Source organism: Podarcis cretensis, assembly GCF_951804945.1.
Source record: "Podarcis cretensis genome assembly, chromosome: 12".
Taxonomy (NCBI): Eukaryota; Metazoa; Chordata; class Lepidosauria; order Squamata; family Lacertidae; genus Podarcis; species Podarcis cretensis.
This window is the reverse complement of record NC_137181.1, coordinates 35,856,660-35,878,247: the sequence shown is the minus strand read 5'-3', so window position 1 is coordinate 35,878,247 and position 21,588 is coordinate 35,856,660. Positions and strand designations below refer to the sequence as shown.

The 21,588-nt window shown below is 40.1% G+C and overlaps 1 protein-coding gene across 2 annotated transcripts in view; it reads left to right on the top strand.

Moving 5' to 3' along the window:
* IGF2BP3 (insulin like growth factor 2 mRNA binding protein 3) overlaps window positions 1-21,588 on the top strand; it is a 68,576-nt gene that overhangs the window by 15,407 nt on the left and 31,581 nt on the right. For both annotated transcript variants that reach the window (XM_079948007.1, XM_079948006.1), the window contains exon 3: window positions 13,416-13,464. In XM_079948007.1, coding sequence (XP_079804133.1) covers window positions 13,416-13,464 — 49 coding nt within the window. The remainder of the gene's footprint in view (window positions 1-13,415; window positions 13,465-21,588) is intronic.

Below are 21,588 nucleotides of genomic sequence, written 5' to 3'. Positions count from 1 at the left end.
TAAGCTAAGGTTTTGGTGATAGTGACAATGCAGTTGCATGTGTATTAAAACGTAGTTTAATCTTATTTTTAAGGTATAGAGCCAGCACTAGTATCTTTACCTGGGTTAACAACAAAACTATACCCCTCTTAGAATACACATTTCACAGTATTTAATGTCCTTAGTTCAGATTTGTGCTTTCCCACGATAACTCTTTATATGAAACATTTTGGAAAGGGGATATTGCTACTTGGTGAAGAGCTTGCAGTGTTGCTTGTTTTTATGCTGTGTAAAGTTCTCAAAATGTAGATTGCAACTATGTTGGCCATAAATTGAGTGCCTTTCTTCCATCCAGCCCCCTAAAAATAGGTTAAAGAAACAAGAAGCCCAAAATGGATAACATTCAGTTTCAGGATTGGGCCCCAAGAGGGTTCAATTGGGCTGGACATAAACAGGTATTGAAATGATTTTTGGGGAGCTTCACTATAAAGATGTAAGACAAAAATATATTGTTTTTTAGATTTTGCTTATGGATAAAATTGTTCCTAATGTGTCTTCAAATTGTTTATCGTTTCCCACCCCCATTTAGCCTGTTATCTGACTGAATGATTAGTGACTGGTTATACCCCCATTGTGACAACATTCCTGGTGTAAAACAATACTATGTCTTCCCACCCCACCCCCTGCAAATCTGTCAGCACAGTTCCTTCCAATTACATGGGCCTTAAAATGGGGTTGTCAGTAACTTGTGGAATTAAGCTAGGTACTGTTTGTTTTATAGCTTATGATCCTAGTAAAATTATTAGCTGTAATGCAGGTCAGTCATGAATAGATATCAAAGAAAAAGCACCTTGGCAAAACACAACCAGATTTTAAATTAAAGCTCTTATTTATTCATCCTTTTTGAGGTTTTGTGTCTGCAAGCCCTTTTGATTCCTGTTTGATTCCTGTCCTTTTGGTTTGTTACTTGGTAAAGTACAGTGTCTAGTGCTATTTGCATTCATTTTCTTTTCCATATTTATAGAGCAACCAAACACTTTAGGTGGTTTGCAAGTAAAAATCAAAGCAATAAAATGTCCAGAAAAGCATTTACAGCTTTCAGGAGAAATCATTTGATTTCTCCCAGTGTTTTGTGGCCAGTTGATCTGAAGTGGCTCACAAGTTAGAAGCCTGTCAAATTATATAGAAATAGGTCCAGGGTTTTTTGTGCAAGAGATATTTAAAATTATGGGGTGTTTGTGGGGGACGGGGGAGGAATTTGCTGTGGTAACTTTGTAGGTTCCAATTCACTAGCCTCATACATGCCCTAGGTTGTACTTCAGCATCCTTCTGCTTAAAAAGAATTGGGATTGGAGAGTTCTGATAAAATCATTACCTCTGATTACAAGGTTGTCCTTTCTCTTCCCTTCCTTCCTCTACTCTGGCATTTTCAGTGTATGGTAAACTTTACACTATTTTCAGGTTTATCAGATACTTGTGTGCTGTGTTTTTTTTTAGGGGTGTGATCTGAAGTGCCATGAAATGAAGTCCTTAATTTGGGATGGAGAACCTTGGACACATCCAGCTTTGCTGGACTCTTTGAATCCACTGCATGCCAGTACTAAATAAAATGTTTAATACCAACACTCTGAAGTGGGCGCAGAAACAACTGGAAATCAGTTTTTACACAAAGCATTGTCAATATATGACTGTATCAGCCAGCCTTGTGGGCAATGTTGCCTCCTCCTCTTCAACGGGATGATGCTTCCAGACCACATCCACATGTACAGTACATTGCAGTAGACCAAAAGGATAAGTGTAGCTAGGCTGTCTGTCCAATACAGTGGTACCTCTGGTTACGTACTTAATTCGTTCCGGAGGTCCATTCTTAACCTGAAACTGTTCTTAACCTGAAGCACCACTTTAGCTAATGGGGCCTCCTGCTGCTGCCGTGCCGCCAGAGCACGATTTCTCTTCTCATCCTGAAGCAAAGTTCTTAACCTGAGGTACTATTTCTGGGTTAGCGGAGTCTGTAACCTGAAGCGTATGTAACCCGAGGTACCACTGTAGTTGGTATTGAGTCACAGAGCCCAGATCACCCTCAATACAGTGGTACCTCGGGTTACTAACACTTCAGGTTACAATCTCCACTAACCCGGAAGTAGTACCTTGGGTTGAGAACTTTGCCCCAGGATGAGAACGGAAATCGCGCACTTGCGGCAGGAGGCCCCATTAGCGAAAGCGAGCCTCAGATTAAGAACAGATTCGGGTTAAGAACGGATCTCCAGATCAAATTAATTTCATAACCCGAGGTTCCACTGTATATGAATCTGATAAATGATACTTGAAAGCACTCACAAGTGTTTCAGAGAAGTAATATTTATTCAGATGAAACTGGCGATTTGTCCCATCAGCAGATATTGGCTCAGTATCCAAGGTAATCGGTTGTCATGGGGAGATAAAGAATTTGGGTTTCTCTTGGAGGTTTAGTGTTGCAAGCCAGTATCTCTCAGCTCTGGTTCCTCATCTGTAAAATTGTAATAATAGCCTATATGTGGGGGCTCTTAACAGCTGCTGAGCTTTCTCGGTTTATTTTCCCTATGCAGTCAGTTCAAGATGACAGTTGTCTGCTGCTGCTGCCCAAGGAGAATGCTGGAAGTTGCTGGTCGTTTGGGAAGTTGGGGCCTCGGTTTGATTTATTATCAAGCTATATTGCAGTTGTTATTTTGGGGCATTTCATTGCATAGTCAACACTACGCCTTAAATACATTAACTGAAATGGGAGATGTGTATGATATACTTTAAGGAATTATTCACAAGAGACACCATATAAAAATTAATGCTTTAAAATTTACACACTTTTTCTGATATACTTTACATTAATTTTAAATTACTTATAAACAATATACATTGAAATGTCAGATCTTGGCTCATAGTGCAGTTGCTGATGGTTTTCTGTTGATTCATTGAATCTCCCAACTAACCTACTCTGGGAATTTTTAAATTCTTAATCATTAATGCTTACTCACAGATGCAAACATTGTTCTGTCTTTGTTGATGGAACAAATTTTACTTTTAGTGTTTGATTCTGTTGCCACTTATCTGCATGCACATAGAAACTTTCTAGCTTCCTGTACGCTCCATTGCATGAGGAGTTGGTGCTAAAAGGGGGAAAAATCCTCCATACGTACCATGCTCATATAGGTACTTTGCTTATGTGCATGCTTACACAAATGTCCTCTCTGTATCTGGCATTTGTTTGCAACCTAAGAATTAAATAGAGATAAATTGAACTCACATGTAAAAACTTATCAATAAGATATTGTCAAGAAATAATTATTATGCAAAAAGTGTATTAATAGAAATAATTTATGTACCAAGTGGATTTAGATAAACTGAATAATAAGTAGTGGTAAAGCTAATGGATGATGTTTTGAATATGATCCTTTAAGTGTAGCCTCTGACCTGGTTTTAAAAAGTAGTCCTGTGATTTGAAATATCGCCATCTGGCAGTTATATTAGGACAACCTTAATGACTCTCAAAATGAAATTGTTAATTTTGAAGATTTTGGTTTTGGTGTGTATTCTTGGGTAATACTGGAAGCTTAAAGAAAAAATGAAATAATTAAAGCATTGCTTAAAATACTGCTTTTGTTAGCTAACATAGATCTGCAAGGCATCTTTTGTATACCAGCTCTACAGGAATTGAAGCTACCGTCAATCATGTAGTCTATTATGAATGTATAGTGATTGATAACTTAATGGTAAACTTCTATATGTGTAGTTCTTGAGTGCTGCATTTGTAATTTTCATTAAATGATGAAAATTCATTAAATGATGTACAAATTGGGAAGTGTCAGAAAGTTACCAGTTCATAGATATATTTACTTAATTGACTATGCTTGTGTGCTGTATGCAGTTAGGAAGCTGCTGTACTAGCTTCTAGAGTCCAGGGGAAAGGAATAGATAAAGGAAAGGTGAAGCATAAATAGCAGTGTTTCCTGGTTGATCAGATGAATGAATGTTCCCTGGAATTTTTATATATGTTACCCTATTCAGCAGCTGCTTGACCTGCTTAGCCTGTTGCTAAGAGGTTTGCTGGATTTTATGTATTGAGATGGGTTAAATAATTGATTGCTGAGGAAATGAAATCCAAGGATTTTAACCAGCAGAGGAGCAAAAGAGGAAATAGGTCTTGGAAGAGGAGCAGGTTAGCCCCTTCAGAAGAATTTTATGGGAACAGGACTTCCGGGTCGGCGCCATCGCCGAATGGCGGACTCCCTCCGAGCTCCGGAGGGAGCCTGCTGGGTAGGGGTTGGGTCCTGCCGCGCCGGCGACGCGGGGACCCTCAAAAACCATGGGTGGTGATGCCCATGGACTTGGTGACTCGGCGGGCACCGTTTGCGCCCCCCCAACCTGCGAAGGAGCCTTTTTAAAGGCTGTGGAGCGGGTGACGGGGGGGTGTGGTGCTATGAGTCCACTGCTTCCCCTGCCCAGCGAAGCCGCATGCCATTCGGTGGAGAGCAACGACTTCTTCTTTGGAAAATTTTGGATTTGGATTAAAAAGAACAACCCGTGAGTAAATTTATCGGACTTAAAAGGAAAAATTTGGCTTATGAATTTGGAGCGAGCGGGGGAGGTGCAAAAAGGAAGTCCGCCCCCCCCCCCGTTGTAAATGTCTTAACGCAAGGATTTGACAACTAAGATCGAGAGATGAACTTGTTTATTTGAAAAAAATAATTTCACGTAGGGAAATTACAATAATTGTGCTGGAGGAGAAGATTGGTTTGTGAGAACTAAAATGTAACTCCCCCGGGAACCAGGAGCGATCCGTCATGAGAGACTGGCGAAGAGACACAGAAACTTTGACAGCTGTCAAAGTAGCTGTCAAAGCAGGAAAATAAAAGAGAACTTTGTTACGATGGCTTTGCTGGTTAGATTTGTTACAATTTGGACATAAATTATTGGAAATAAAGGCAACAAGTTATTTGACTTTTGGGTCTGATCTGGAAAGAAATAAATTACCATATTCCCTCTAGAGGGAGGTTGGGACATTGCAACAGTAGCAGCAAGTGGAAAAATACTATGAAATTGAGCAGGATTTGTTATCTCTTGGGAAAGCTGCAAAAACGAAGCATTATTTTGTCTACAGAGGTTTATACACTAAAGGAGACAATGGATTTATCTATTGAAGAAAGGAAGGGACTTGACGTAAGTTTATGTTCCTGAATAAATAAAGCCTCTGTGGAGAACAAGAAGTTTCTGAATTAGAAGGTTCTTGCAGCAGAACAGGAAAAGAAACCTGAGGAATAAGAGCTGGACTAAACTCAAAGTTGGAACATTTGGGACATCCAGACTTTAAAAGGATCAAGAAACAGAATTTGAGTTATACTCTTAAACATAGAGGTCTGGATGGAAGAAGAATGATCTTTTCTGAGAGTTTCTCCGAGATTGGACTTTCAGAAACCAAAAGCTATCAAAAGATGGCAAAGTGGAACTGAGACATGGACGTGGGTTCTCCAGTTTGGCAGTAGACAGATGGATGAACTTTGGGGATCGGAACCGGGAAAAGGGGGAGGGAGATTTGGAATCCAAAGGCTGTAAAATTACATATTTTTTCTTTCTTTTTTTTTCTCTCTTATTTTTTCTTGCTCTATGAAAATAGGGGAATTCGTGGAAGGGAACTGGGGTCGAGCTTAGGGAAGCATAAAAACTATAAGGAGAAATGGTTAAATAAGATAAATTAATTTTGAATAAATGGGTTATTTATAATTATAATAAGGTTTTAAAATTTGGGGTAAGAATTTGTGGAATTAATTTTATGGAATGGGAATACAAGGGGGGGGGGGGGAGTCCGGGAAAGATGTCAACGAAATTAAGTGTAAACTTTATTCTTTTCTTTTTTCTATCTTTCCTTTTTTATTCTGGAAACTTTAATAAATATTACTTTAAAAAAACAAAAAACAGAAGAATTTTATGGGAACAATCCCTTGCCTTTCCTACCCTTTCGAGCTGTGACCTCCTAGGGCACAGAAGTGGTCCTCTCTTCCTTTAAGGTAGATGTAAGCTTTTGGTTGGTTTAACACTTTCTCTGCAAAGTAGAATCAGACTAGTTAGAGGGAGCATTCAATTCCAAGGTTCATTTCTGCTTCCTCGCATAATGTCAAGCCATGGTTTTGTGTTGCATCTGATCCATCACATTGGATACAAGATTGCTGATGATATTTTTTATGTTTTATGTGTTTACTAGTGGGGATTTTAGTGATTTGCCTTGACTTTTTAAAACATAAATTACCACACTCTAAACTAACTAGATGGAAAACTGAATTACACATTTTAGAATAAACCGTGAAAATAGACAGGAAATAACATTTTTTCCCAGGAGTCGAAAGGGCAGTCTTTACAAGTGGAAAAGCACCACCTCCTCTTCAGGAAATTCCTTCCTTCCTTATTGGTGCTTTGTTATGGCTTGGAAGCAAGGTTGTTTCAGAGTTCTGTGGTAATTATTCCACTATTTTTCCTTCTCACCACCCCACCCTAAGCACTGTGCCCCTTTCCTCACTGGCCCACTGAGAGATTAGGGTTGGAGGAAACATGGAGGGACCCTTTGTTACAGGGTTTTAGGCCACAAAGGAAAGTTCCCACCCAACACTTCCTTTCCCCTGAGCTAGGAGGGTTGGGGCTTGATAGTTGAGGCATTGGATCCATCATATCAAGAGAGGAGTAAGTGACAGTGGGAAGAGATGGGAAATCTCCTATGGTTGAGATAGGTTATAAAGGCACTTGGTATTGAAATTTGTAAAAGAGGCCCAGGAAAACTGTTGAATTGATAGTTTAACATAATCCCTGAACTGAAGTAGAGTTGTCTGTCTGTTTGTTGTAGTGCTTTGCACACTTTGGTGAAAAAGCAATCCGTATTTCTTAACGTGTAGATTCTCAAATATATGGTGGGGAAAATAGGATGTGAACCATTTTGCTGAAAATCAGAATTAAGAGTGGAAGGAAGATGATGCAGTGTTGATAGATTGCAATGTTTACCATAAATGATGTAAAGTTTTCTATCACTTTTTACAGACTTGTTTCAGTTGTATTCCATTGTGGAAATTGGTAGGAAAATGCAAAGATATATTTAAGTACTTGGCACAAGAGTTGTAGCTGCTTTACTAAATCCTTTTGCTAAGTCACACTTGGGAATTAACAAATTATGAATGTAAGTTTTTATAGCCTAAGAAGTGTGAAGAACAGTTGGAAGTCCTTGTGCAATACTTTCAAGTACACATGTTGTACAGAAGTTAATTTTTTAAAGACATAGGACGGCACTATTAAAAGCTTGACTCCTTACAAGCATGGGGAAGTTGGCAGGTCATGTGCAAGCAGCCTTCTTCAACCTGGTTCCCTCCAGAGTAAAAACAGTATTCAAAATATCTGGAGGGTACCAGGTTTAGAAATGCTGCTGTTCAATTTTCCTTCCATGTGTTGACCTCATTTTCACATCTAATTTTCATGAAGGAAGATACAACTTTTCTACTTGCATTCCATCTTGTATGGAATCCCCCCCCCCCCCCCGTTGCTTGGTTTTACTATAGAATAGTGTGGCTGGTATATTTTAGCTCTTAGCCAATATGGTTCAGAAGAAAAACATAGTTCCATGTACCCAAGGGAGGTTGTGGTTTTTGTTTTTCAAACACCAGGCCACCTAGGAAGACACTTTTGAAATTAAACCAAAAGTGGTTGTTATGGGCAAGGGTCTACTTATTGAAAGGGGGAAAATCGCACTGGGCGTGTTCCAAACCCTTGGACATGTCTAAAATAGCTCTTTTGATCTCAGCCATGTTGTGCTAGTCATAATTCAGCATCCAAAATGGTTTGCGTGTGCCCAGCAGTATGTCAGTTTTTGTTTTGCATGTTTCTGGAAAGTTGTCTTTCAGTGCAGTCTTATACTCCAGTGGTGGCTAATCTGTGGCCCTTCAGATGATGTTGGACTTGGTCTTCCATCATCCCTAGACAGCATTACCAGCATAGAGAACTCCAGGTATACATGTGTACTCCATTAGCCTATTGAGTTCAGTGAGATTTACTGTAAAGATGTAGACTGCTAACCTTTCTGGCCTCACAGACACATTTGGGATATTAGGAGGACCTAGCTACAAACATGAGCCTGACCAAACTGCAGGAGGCGGTGGAAGACAGGAGTGCCTGGTGTGCTCTGGTCCATAACCAGGTGTGCTCTGGTCCATAAGAGTCATAAACGACTAAACAACAACAATGCCTCAGATCTGTTTTTGCACCATGGCAGTACTGAGCTGATCAGTGGTTTAATGGTTCAGCCAGTGGAGACAGATGTAATCTATTATTTGATTGGGTGAAGAATAGCTTATGCAGTTTCAAGAGCATCCATTTTATGAGAGCTGATGTGATTGTGCATTTGCATCCTTTCTGACACACTGTCCTTCTCGTCCTGTGGTACTCCATTCCTGTCTCTCCACCCCTGCCCCTATTGCTCCCTTCCCAGTCTTACCAGATCAGTCTTATTTTCTTCCTGCCCTCTCAGTCATTCTGCATTCAGATTTAGCTGCTCGGATGCCAGTCAGCACCTTGATAAAGCAGTTATGGAAGAGGAAATGGAAGAGGAAGTGGGAGAGAGCATCACTCTTCTAGCTTTCCTCCTTCAACCTTATGTGCAATATTAGCTACCTAATATTGAAACTAGAAGGCTAGTATAGAAGGTGGAAATTCTTAAAATAACCGTGTGAAATTTGTCCTAGCTGCTTTTGATTTTGGCATCTAAAAATACTTGTGTGGAAGAAAACTGCTATATTGTGTTTATTTTTGAAAGGACATTTACAACACTATCACATGTATGTTTATTGAGAACTAAATTCTACTGTGTGCTGTAGGGCTTGCTACCAAAAAGAGGTGTGAAGGCTCAGGAGGAAAAAAACAGCAGTGGGGAGGAGTACCCCATGTTTTTTCTGAGACTTCTCCAACCTTTTCAATTGAAAAAATTGGAAATTTATGGGGATTGCTGTTGTTGTTGTTTAAAAAATGAGAACCTGCCTGTTCTCTGGCAAGCAGGAATTATATTTATTGCCTTTTAAGAATAATGCACGATGCAAGCTCCCACTTGAATGGGTTTAAGTGGAAGCAATTCCTTCAGAAAGCAGGCTTGCATTCAGCAATAATGAGTTGGTTGGTGCTTATTGCTGGGATTGGTAGCACTCAGGAGTTCCCTATCAGGAGCTCCCAAGTGCAAGCCCCAATTTTGGCAGGAATCTTCTTTTTAGCAAGGAGAACTGCTGTTTTGCATGTGCTGTATGAAGCTGTGCCTGCAAGGGAAGAAAGAAAAGAATCAAGAGCACGTTTAGAATGTGCCCTGATTCTTTGCTTTTGAAATTGGACCACCTGACATCAGGTGATTGACAGGTGCGTCACCGTCAGGGGGGTGTATTGTGGATATTATATTCCAACCGCCGGCCTTCTGATTGGCAAGCCCTAGGCTCTGTGGTTTAGACCACAGCGCCACCCGCGTCCCTACACACACACACACACACACACACACACACACAACACATATATAATACATATCTAATATGCATTTGTGCACCTAGAGGGTACTGCTTTCATGAAAGGAGCAAAAGGGTGTTCTTGCTTGTGAATTGCTGCTTGCCTTCCTTTGGTGGCTATTTGATCTAGGGTCTTCTACTTTTTAAGTGTCTATTTTTTGCTACTTCTCAGACAGCAAAAAACTAAGATGCATGTGCCTCAGTACATAGGGTGCAGCTACTCTCCGTTATTAAGTATCTATATTCACAATTATGCTGATAAAGAACCCAAGGCATGTATACTTTTGAGGTCCTGTGCACACTTGCCTGGTAATAAGCTGAATTAAACAGAGTGCATCTTACTTCTGAGAAAACTTGCATAGATAGCTTTATACATCTTATAACCCAACTAGTACTATTGCACATGCCTAGATATAAATGATGTAGAAAAGCAGATTTAGGTTTCGTATGACAGTAAATACAGAATGTATTTCAATTTCCCCCTCAAATTAGTTTTTCCCCCTTAGAGGGCTGATGTGGCAGAAAAAACCCTTATTTTCTCATGTCTTCTAAGTTTCAGGAAATCTTAACATTTACACTTCCAGGTAAGCATGCAGAGGATTGCAGCCCCAAGTGCTACTTAACAGGAAAAGTGACACTGTCCTTCAGCTATATTCAGCATAAAGTCTAAATACTTATTCTGTTATCAGACAAATGGTCTCAAGCCTAAGTATTTTGGTCAAATGCACCATGCACTCTAATTCACATGTGCACATTTCAGCTAATCCTACAGTCTTTCTGTTGAAAAGTATATACTGTCCTTGGTTACAAACTCAATTGAATTCTGCTGCTTTAAAGTAGTGTGAAAATTACAACCATGCATTAGTATTCTGATTATGTTCAAGTGTTTAGTAATGACATAATTCAAGCCACTAAAAGTTCAGTGCACAGTTGCTTCCATAAATTACTTTTAAGATTTATGCACCTTGGGTACATAAGCAAGTAGCTAATCTTACTGGGTAATATCTAGTGTAAGTCATACACAGTGTAGACTTTTTGAAACCAGTGGATTTAAGTTACATATGGTCATTTTCAGTTTACTGATACCTGGCATATGAACTACCGCAACTTACGCTGATTTTACTTATGTGATCATAACTTTATACGGATCCTCAAATAAATAGGGGGCGGGAGGCTATTATTTATTGGGCTCTGAAGGCTCTCAAAGGGCCCTGTGAGATCTCGTGGGAACCTCCCAGAGCATTTGCACAACCATCTCAGAACCCTGCAAACTTTTTGTACAGGGAAAAATTGCGCAAAATAGCTTTATTTAAGTTATTCACCTTATTTACCAGGCTTTGGGAGGCTCTGAATTCTTGGGTGGTGTGAGGAGTACTGATTTTGCTTTTACACTCGACCCTTGGTAGCATAATCCTTGCCTAACTTATGATTGCACTGTACTTAAATACAAAGTCTAATTAAAAAAGCAAGTGCTGATACTGGGGATAGTGGACTGCCAGTAGTTATGAAAACTTCACCTCTCGAACACAACTGTTACCCTCTCAACTGGCATGTTTCCTCAGCAGCAAATTATATTGCCCAAATCTTTAGCTTTTGATTGCCTCTTTGTGGGCATGCCTTATACACTGTTAAGCATTGGCACAATAGTTTTGATAGAGGATTTATTTTTATTATTATTATTATTTAAAATCGTAATAGCACAAGTAAAGATACTGGATTCATTTAAAAGCAGTGGGTTTGGACTGCATCTTGTCTGCTATCACACAGTCCATAAAACTAAATTGCTTGTGGTCAAGTTAGACATGAAATGTTTTAAAGCAAAATTAGAAGGAAGGTCCAGAAAAGGACACCAAATAGTTAATGATGAAACTTCATTATGAAAGTTAAAACCTCTTTTGTAGGAAAGGAGAATTTATTCCATAGCATATCAAGCGGTAGTGCATGCATTTCCCTATGCTCATTTATGTAAGGCTGCTAGAATTTATGTTTAGGATTATTGCTATATCTTTTAAGGGGTATAGACCTTGGAATAGGAAAAAATGACATTGAAAGCAAAGCATATCTAGAACTTAACACATCTGTTAGGAAATTCTCCTTTCAACAATTCTTGCCCAAGAGAAATTTCTGTTGGGTTGTATGTAGTGGAAAAAGCTACTACTGCATCCCTGCAATATAACAAACTAGAATCAAATATTTTTTTAAATAAAACTTTTCCAGGTTCTTCATTTATAGCAGCCCTCCCAACTGAGTGCCCCCAGATGCTGTTGGACACAACTGCCATCCCTGATTACTGGCTGTTCTGATGGGAGTTGTAGTTTGAAAAGGCTGGATGTATAGCAATTCACCTAATGCAATTTCATGATGCACCTTAAACACTAGTGTTCATTGTACCATATAACCTTTCATTGGTTTACATTCCTTTTCATTAGTGTAATCCATGAAAACTTAGGCCATAATTAATGTCTTAGTCTTTAAGGTGCCACAAGATTTTAGTTGTTTTCACCTAAATCCAGTTGACGAGTGAGCAGTTCTTACGTAACTTTAAACCACAGTTTAAAATACAAAGTATGGCTTAATGTGCACAAGAGCTTTGCTTCCACCACATTTCTGACTGTGCCACACAGGGAGGGAAGCAAGTGAACCCTAAACGAATCAAGAGTCTTGTAGGTCCTGTGGGCTCATCATTTGTTTCTCTCCAAAGAAACAATGAGAAGTCAACATGTTATGAGTGATAAGCATTTCATGGCAACAAGGCTTTGACTTGTTTCCTTTCTCTCGTGTGGCATAGTCGAAAGTGAGGGAAGAGTGAATTGCTCATGCACATTGACCATAGTTTATTTTGTATGAGTTGTATACGACTAAGTCATACTCATTTAAGTCGGTGGATATGACAAACTTAAGTTCATTGAATTCAGTGGTTCTACTCTTAGTATGACTTAGTTGGTTTAACTTTTTGTGAACCACACCAACATAACATTTGCAGTACAATGCTATGTCTGTCTGAAAAGAATTAAGTCTCGTTGATCTCAGTGGGACTTATTACTGAGTACGTGTATAGGGTTGTTGTCTTGATTATATATATTGCATTCTATTTTTTTGTCTATCTCAAGAAATCTCCTTAATTGTAAATTTTCTGAGTTCTTGTATGAATAGCCTTTCTAGCTTTGAGGAAGTACATACACTTCCCATGAGATGTACAGAACCTTTTTTATCTGTACGTTGCTGAAGATCCCAAGGTTATGTAGCATTCTGGGTGTGCATTTATTCTTCTTCAGGTGAAAAGGAATGAGAGGTGAAGAGACAAAAGGTTTGGCTATTATTCCATTCCGGATGCCACTGGGCCTTGTTTATACTATTACAAAGCAAATGCTTTCATTGCAAGATAGATGAGTGAGGGCCAATATATCTTTGAAACAAAGGTGACAATACAAAAGCTAGTCAAGATTTCAGAAGCATGGAATCTTAGGAATTCAAGTGCTAATTAAACTGACCATGGTTTTAAAATTTACATATTCTTTCTTTCTCTCATGCACCATTTTGTGAAGTTTCAAATTTGGAGATAGTTTTTACAAGTCTAAAAATAATGCCACCATATTTAAACAGTATGATAGGAGACACAATATTCTTGAAGCAAAGATGTTTCACGTGTTAAGAAATGCTTCAATGTGCCAAGAAAATACTGTGAAGAGGAGCGGTTTTTTTAGTAGTATCTCTTCAATTGACTCTTACTGGTGAGCATAAGGTATATAATTATTTGTAGGCATATAATGAAATTATTTTGTGATAATTGCTTCTTACTATAAAACTCGTTTTGACCTAGTAATTTTCAGAGATGTGTTATGGAGTGTACATTTTTTTGTGTTTAAATAACAGGCTCTCTCTCTCCATCCCCAGGAGTCGAAAACTTCAAATCAGAAATATCCCGCCACACTTGCAGTGGGAGGTAGGCATTCATCTTTGTTTTCAACCTGTTTTAAGAGGATAAATTGGTGCTTTGTTTTTCACCTTTTGCCTCTTTCGCCCTCTCCCTTGTTTTCTCACTCCTTTTTCTTGGTCTTCTAACACATGCAAATTGTTGGCAAGAGCAATTTTGTTCTTTGAAGGATAATTTGCAAAACTGAATAACAGAAACTTCCAAATATTTCTTAACAGCTGCCGTTAATGTTAGGCAGTTGGAGATATATTTCAGGGTTCTACAGTACATTTTCAGGTGACTGGCAATTTCCTGATTCATTTTATGTCTCAAAAGCTGATCTGAGCCTCTCTTCTCTGTATAAACATTAACATTTTAGCAACTTTTAGAAATAGAAACTCTCTAGCTTTTTCTTGTAATTCTTCTGCCACTAGTTATTCCCATAGCAGCACATCATAATTTCAGAAGCTCTATGATAACTAGGTAACAGAATATAGATTATTGTAAAAACGTGTCTTTTTATTTGTGCCTCTTAACCTTAATATGCTAGGGACGCAGGTGGCGCTGTGGTCTAAACCTCAGAGCCTAGGGCTTGCCGATCAGAAGGTTCGCGGTTCAAATCCCCGCAATGGGGTGAGCTCCCATTGCTTAGTCCCAGCTCCAGCCAACCTAGCAGTTTGAAAGCATGTCAAATTGCAAGTAGATAAATAGGTACTCCTCTGGCAGGAAGGTAAATGGCATTTCCGTGCGCTGCTCTGGTTCGCCAGAAGTGGCTTAGTCATGCTGGCCACATGACCCGGAAAGCTGTCTGCGGACAAAACGCCGGCTCCCTCAGTCAGTAAAGCAAGATAAGCGCCACAACCCCAGAGTTGTCAATGACTAGACTTAACAGTCAGGGGTCCCTTTACCTTTTTTAACCTCAATATAGTTAGATATAAACAAGCCCCTTACTGCTGCAATTTGATGACACACACATGAATTGTATAAACAACTGATCAAGCAGAGGTTTGTGTAGAGAAGATGCTCAAGAACTGGCAGTATTTTTAAAGCCAAAATTAATCAATGTATGTATATTAACTTACAAACTTTTGTGCCACTCTTTAGTATAATATTTCCAAGATGACTTTTAACACAAAACAGCAGATAAAATAGCAGGATTAAAACAACTTGTAAAAATTTTAAAGGACTGGGGAAATAAGAAGGTCTTTGCTTGATGCAAGAAGGATATTGAAAGAGGTATAACACAAACCCCCACCTCACCCTTCAGGGAAGAATTTACATGTGGGGTGCCACAACTATAAAAGCCCTTTCCTTAGCCACTACCTGTGTTGCAACTTCCCTCAGTAATGATGGGAGAGATGTAATGTGACTGGATTTCTTTTAGTGTTTTTAAAATGTACACTCTCTCTGTCAGAAAACTTAAAAGGTCTGTTATTATCTCTTAATAACAAGCAGCAAGGTACAGTATGACAGTTATGTGAAAGGAGAATTTGTCCTCACCCAGAGAATCAAAGTAAGGATGAGGCACTTTCAGAATAAAACTAGAATTTTATTTACATACAGATGATGAGGGTTATATCTTAATAATTACTCTAATAGGCACAACATAGGGACGCGAGTGGCGCTGTGGGCTAAACCACAGAGCCTAGAGCTCCTGTTGTTCGGTCCCAGCTTCTGCCAACCTAGCAGTTCGAAAGCATGTCAAAGTGCAAGTAGATAGTGGCGGGAAGGTAAGCGGCGTTTCCATGCGCTGCTCAGGTTTGCCAGAAGCGGCTTAGTCATGCTGGCCACATGACCCAGAAGCTGTCTGCGGACAAATGCCAGCTTACTCGGCCTATAGAGTGAGATGAGCACCACAGCCCCAGAGTCGTCTGCGACTGGACCTAATGGTCAGGGGTACCTTTAATAGGCACAACACTTTGTTTCAGATGCATGTTCTTTACAGAGATAGCTAAAAATATCTTTAAAATTATCACTTTAAACGTGTCTCTGAATTGACTAATGACCCTTAGAACTTCTTGTAGGATCTTTGCCTTACCCTCAGGGATACAATCTGGGTTGCGCTGTCTAGCTAATCCCTAATTCAGCCCTAACAAGGCTCAAAACAGATCCCTAAATAGGCACTTACCGAGTCCTAACTAACTGACAAACAAGCCCTATTTGACTGTTTAATGGTTCAAACTTTAGCTCACTATTCTCTCCTGATTGGTTTCTGGGCTGATCCAATGTCTCTCTGTTACCACAACCTGCCTCACCTTAGAGAGCAAGATCTCCTGGAACAGGCAGGGTTATGTCCGAAAAGGCTTTGTCACTGACACCTCTTGGCTTTCTAGGCTGGATCTATGAGCATTCAACAGACTGCAGAAATGATCCTTTGGGGGGGGTGGTTACAACCCTGTCTGAACACAGTGAACACTACTACCCAAACCAACTGCCCACTAACTGTAGTCACCATTTTGAATGCACAGAGAGAAGAAAAGCATATCTGTTCCCTTTTGGGGTTACCAGCAGCTAAATCTCATATTAAATTCATAGTATAAAACATGGATGTTCAATCTTACTTAGTAGTGATCCACATTTTGTAGGGTTTTCTACAAGTTTATTCAAAACATTGTCTCCTTAAAAAAGATATTTTGAGGCAGCCAGCTTGTACTGTACTAAGAAGGACTTATTTGAAGGACTGCCTGCAGTCCTTATTGTAACCTGCCTGCACATTGAGATCAGCCCCAGAGGCCCTGCTTATGATCCTGCCTGGCAGGCATGAGAGATGGGGCCTTTTCTGTGTTGGTTTCCATGTTGTGGAACACTCTTCCCTCAGATCTGCATGATCTCTGCACTGTGGGTTTTTAAAACGGTGTATAAAAAGCAATATATATATTTTAAAATGTCTTTTATTAAAAAAAAAATGTTTGCAGAGCTATCTTTTGTTAGTTGCTGTACTGTTTGAATTGGCATTTTAATAACTCAGTGATGTTGCCTTTGTTAATTTGGATTATTTTAGATCACTGTATTTATAGCGTTGTAAGCGGTTTTCAGTAGGTTATGCCCCCAAAGGCAGCATGTGGATTACTTCATAAGTAAATAGCGAAAATAAACCACCTTTGCTATGGTTCTTTGTGGTAATTGGCAGGGATGGGGCAGTTGCTTGCTGTGGTTAACATGTGCAGTTACTAAACATGTGTATCTGATATTTCTAACACAAGGTTGCCATATAGGGTCAGCTTGGCTTGATTGTAACATTTGGTTAAACCTTGATGCCCTTAGTGGATAAGGTCTAGAATTTGTAGCCTTGTAGATTGTGGTTCAGAAAAACCAAAAATAAAATACATTTCCATTTTGTTATTTGGCCTTCCAATTCACTCACTTGTCCATGGTCAGGAAAGTACTTTCTAGTCATCTCTGACACATTGCTAAGGTATTTGATCTGATATAGTATAAAAAGTTGTGAAGTTCTGGAGCACCATGAATAGTTGTTTTGATCTAGTGAAACTGACTTACAGATGGTAATAGAGAAGCATGTACAGCACAAATGTAAGCCTTAACCTCCTTCTCTAACTTGTGTTTACTTACATTGTGTGGCAAAGTATCTGCTGTGAGGAGCTCTTTTCCAGGAACATACTGTGCTACTGGGTTGAATCATTCTTCTTAGAAGATGTTGGCATCTTAATTGTACTTGGTTCAAATAATTTGTTTTCATCAAGGTCACCAAAGGTTTATAGCCTGTGATGAGTCATGTCCCTTTATCCTTTCCAGCTTCATTTTCACCTTGTGTGGAGTAAGGGATTGAGGATTCCACAGCGTGTTTGTACACAGCATGGTTTGTCATAAGGGCTTAAAACAATGTCCATAAGATCGGCTTTTAGGAGTGTAGATTAGTGTCACCAAAACATTCAGTTTACTCCCATTGTTTTCAGCAGTTCATTCTAGCAGTTACTCCACAACTTAGTAGATTGTTTTTTTGTTTCTAGGTTATGACCTTGTATCACATGCATGTTGAACACAAAAATCCCCTGCTGATTTTTGAACACAAAAATCCCCTGCTGTGGGACGCAGGTGGCGCTGTGGGTTAAAGCCTCAGCACCTAGGACTTGCCGATCGAAAGGTCGGCGGTTCGAATCCCTGCGGCGGGGTGCGCTCCCGCTGCTCGGTCCCAGCACCTGCCAACCTAGCAGTTCGAAAGCACCTCCGGGTGCAAGTAGATAAATAGGGACCGCTTACCAGCGGGAAGGTAAACGGCGTTTCCATGTGCGGCTCTGGCTCTGGCTCTGGCTCTGGCCAGAGCAGCGATGTCACGCTGGCCACGTGACCCGGAAGTGTCTCCGGACAGCGCTGGCCCCTGGCCTCTTAAGTGAGATGGGCGCACAACCCCAGAGTCTGTCAAGACTGGCCCGTACGGGCAGGGGTACCTTTACCTTTACCTTTTTTATGACCTTGTATCACATGCATGTTGAACACAAAAATCCCCTGCTGATAGCATCTTTGTGTGGTATCCCAATAGTAGTAGTAGTAGTAGTATTTTAAAAATTGTAACCCCACCCATCTGACTGGATTGCCCCAGACATTCTGGGCAGCTTCCAACATATATAACAACTTAAGAGATTGTAGGTGATCTCTTCCTTGTGCATGTCTGAAGGGTTCTGAAATCCTATGTACATATTCTGATGTCTGCTCCTGAATTTATTTTTAAATAAGTTGTTATACCAACAATAGGTAGGTTTGTTCTCCAGGGATAGTGCCTTTATCAAATATGATGCCTTAGGAAAAACTTGACACACTACATTATCAGACTAGCACATGGGAGTAGGCGTAGGAGGAGTACAGTCACAGGTATACTTGCTCAGCCAGTGCTCGAAATTCCCCAGGTGCGTTTTGCTACTGGCATGGGTCCAGCTGCAACCAAGTGGAGATTTCTGGGCACCCAGTTAGCAACTGACTTCTTCACCGAGCCAGCTGACTCACGCACAGTCCTCCATCACCACATCAAGGAAAGTAAGGGCAGAGCTGAGTACAGATCTATTTGACACTGCTGCAACCTTTCCACAGGCCACCCAAATGGAACTAACGACCCACAGTTTAAAAACCTCTGCCTTAATCCATAGTTAATACCGTTTCCCCTTCCACTGTGCATGTTTCTCCTTCTTGCATGCTGGGACAAGTGAATTGTTGAAAGAACAGGCTACAGTCAAGCAATGTAGTTGAGACCATAGAATTGCAGTGTTGGAAGGGACCCTAAGGGTCATCTGGTCCAACTCCCTGGCAAATAGACATTCTGGTGTGGTGACTGTAATCTAGGTTTAAGATGCCATTTTGCGCCTAGCTTATAGATATATGAGTTTCTAACACTGCTTGCTCTGGGCCTTGGGGGGGCTAAGCTAGCCAGAGGGCCACGTCAAGGGCCTGCCAGACTTACTCTATTCATGCCACAAATGCCCCGTTTCTCCCATACGCTCCCAGCCTCATACCATGATTTAACAAGGTTAGAAAGTAATATAAAAAATAGGCATATTTGTGGCATAAAGCTATACATTGCATACAAAGCTGGTGCAATATCTATAAAGAACTCAAACATTTTAAAGCTTTCCTCCCAAAGGAAGGGAACCTTTGACTCAAACCCTTAATTTCTGCAGACAAAGTACAATAATAATGGAATGACAGATTTCATTAAGTCAACAGCAGATTTCTGCTCTTAATTTTCATCAGCCCCATACTTACCACATCACACTACAGTGCTCAGTGCTTCGGTCTCGCCATCGATTCCCCACTTCTTGGTTATAATTCAAGCTTTCCTTCCAACTATTCAGTCCCTTTCATATTCCTTCCTGTGCACCATGCCAGCCCCCCCTCTCAGTCCCCAGTATTATGTAGTTCTGACATGTTGCTAAGCTTACTGAACTTCTCATTCTGCCTAATGCGCACAGCAGTAGAAGGAAAATAGTTTGATGGTATATGTCAAGACTCCTGGATAAGGGGCAAATCCAGATGCAATGGCGTAATGATAATAGAAGTGCAGTGAAATACCTGATATTGAAATTAATGGTGTGAGAGGAGATATATGACTTTTGAGAGTGAATGGGAAATGGACATGGAAGATTGCTGTACATAAAAATCAGATCTGATTTTTTTAAAAAAATGTTCATTATACTTATGCCATAAACAAAATGCTTAAGAAATGCCAAAGTTTTTTTTAAAAAATAATTTTTATTAAAGATTTTCATGAACTACAAAGAACTTTCAATTTCTTTCTCTTTTTTTTGATCAGATTATAAAGTATTTTGGTACGTTCAATATAAAATGTAAAACAATATGTTTCTAAAGGTAGGGGAAGAGGGGTTTTCACGTCGCTGTCAATTCTGTATATTTGTTGGTTTATATTGGCGATGAGAGAAGATTTGGAGGGGGAGCAGGGCATGTTTGTTTGCCTTTAATTGCCTTTGATTAACCGTAGTGAGATTTGTATGTGTTTGCGGAAGGGGGATATGGAATATTGGGTCAAGTTAACCATATTGATCAGTATGCTGGTGGAAGACCCTGCTATTACTGTTGTCAGTTTGAGCCATACCGGAGTGAATGTGTCATCTTTCTTTTGTCCTCAGGTCAGTTTTAGTCTGTTGGTTAACTTTTCTAACAAGTCCATTTCCCATACAATTGGTACTAGTGGTCCATGCTTACTCCAGACAAGTCACTTCAGTGTCTTAACTATGACGTTTCTGGCTGCCAAGAGTAGGTGGGTTATAAGGTCTTTATGGTGCAAGTGAGCATTATTGTCTTGGAAAATATTTAATAGGGCCAATTCTGGGGTAGGTTCTAATAAGTGTTTAGTTGTGTTACAGTGGTGCCTCGCAAGACGAAAAGAATCCGTTCCGCGATTCTCTTCGTCTAGCGGTTTTTTCGTCTTGCGAAGCAAGCCCATTGACGGCTTAGCGGATTAGCGCTTTTAGCAGCTTATCAGCTTAGCGGATAAGCGGCTTAGCGGCTTAGAAAAAGGGGGGGAAGTCAGAAAAACTCGCAAGACATTTCGTCTTGCGAAGCAAGCCCATAGGGAAATTCATTCTGCGAAGCGCCTCCAAAACGGAAAATCCTTTCATCTAGCGGGTTTTTCGTCTTGCGAGGCATTCGTCTTGCGGGGCACCACTGTACATACTTTTTGTAGGACTGCTGTCCAAAAGGGTTGGATTCGGGGACGTTGCCACCACATGTGGAGGCATGTGCCTGTATAAGTACAGCCTCTCCAGCATTTTGGTAAGCTTCCTGGATGTATTACAGTGGTACCTCCGGTTTCGCCTCGCACTTCTGCCATGCAACTTCTGCTCGCATCCCTGGGCAAAGTTTGCAACAAGGGGATCTACTTCTGGGTTAGCGGAGCTCGTAACCCGCAGCATTCGCAAGGAGGATGGTACGTAACACGAGGTTCCACTATAATGCCAATTTCCTCAGTGTCAGATGCTATTGTTAAGTTTCAAAACGAGTTTCCTTCTTTTGGCTGAGATTTGAAGGGAGATTTGGACCACATTGGGTAGAGTTTATTTTGTAACCTTTGTCATGTTCCCATTGTTTTTTAATAGTGTCAGGTGATATTGTGGGGTTATGGAGCAGTATATCGTGGATACCATCCCCTTACTATGTCCATCTGCCAACAAAAGAAGGCTCTCAAAGGTGGTCAAGGGCCTAGTGGCCACTGCTTTTACTGCTAGGTTATTTGAAAAGCATGTACCGTATTTTTCCGTCTATAAGACGCCCCCATGTATAAGATGCCAACCCCCATTTTGGGGGACTCAGATTTAAGAAAGGGGGGGATGTATCTGTGTATAAGACGCCCCCTAATTTTTGACATTATTTTTAAGGAAAAAAACCTAGTCTTATATATGGGAAAATACGGTAGTTGATGGTGTTTTAACCAGGGTACTTGAATGTCTCCTAATTTATCCTTTATTTCCTATGTTGATATGGGTATAGGCCTTTGGTTTGCCATGTTTCTCTGTGGAAGGTTTGAGCTGCATTGGAAGGGTTTGGAATAAGAAGGCTAATTTTGGGAGAATGATCATTTTTATCTGGCTATTTTATCTGAGAGAGTAAAGTTAGATTTATTCCATCTTTTCAGGTCTTTATCAATTTATTGCCAGAGAGGCTTGTAATTTTGTAGGTGTAATTTGTTAA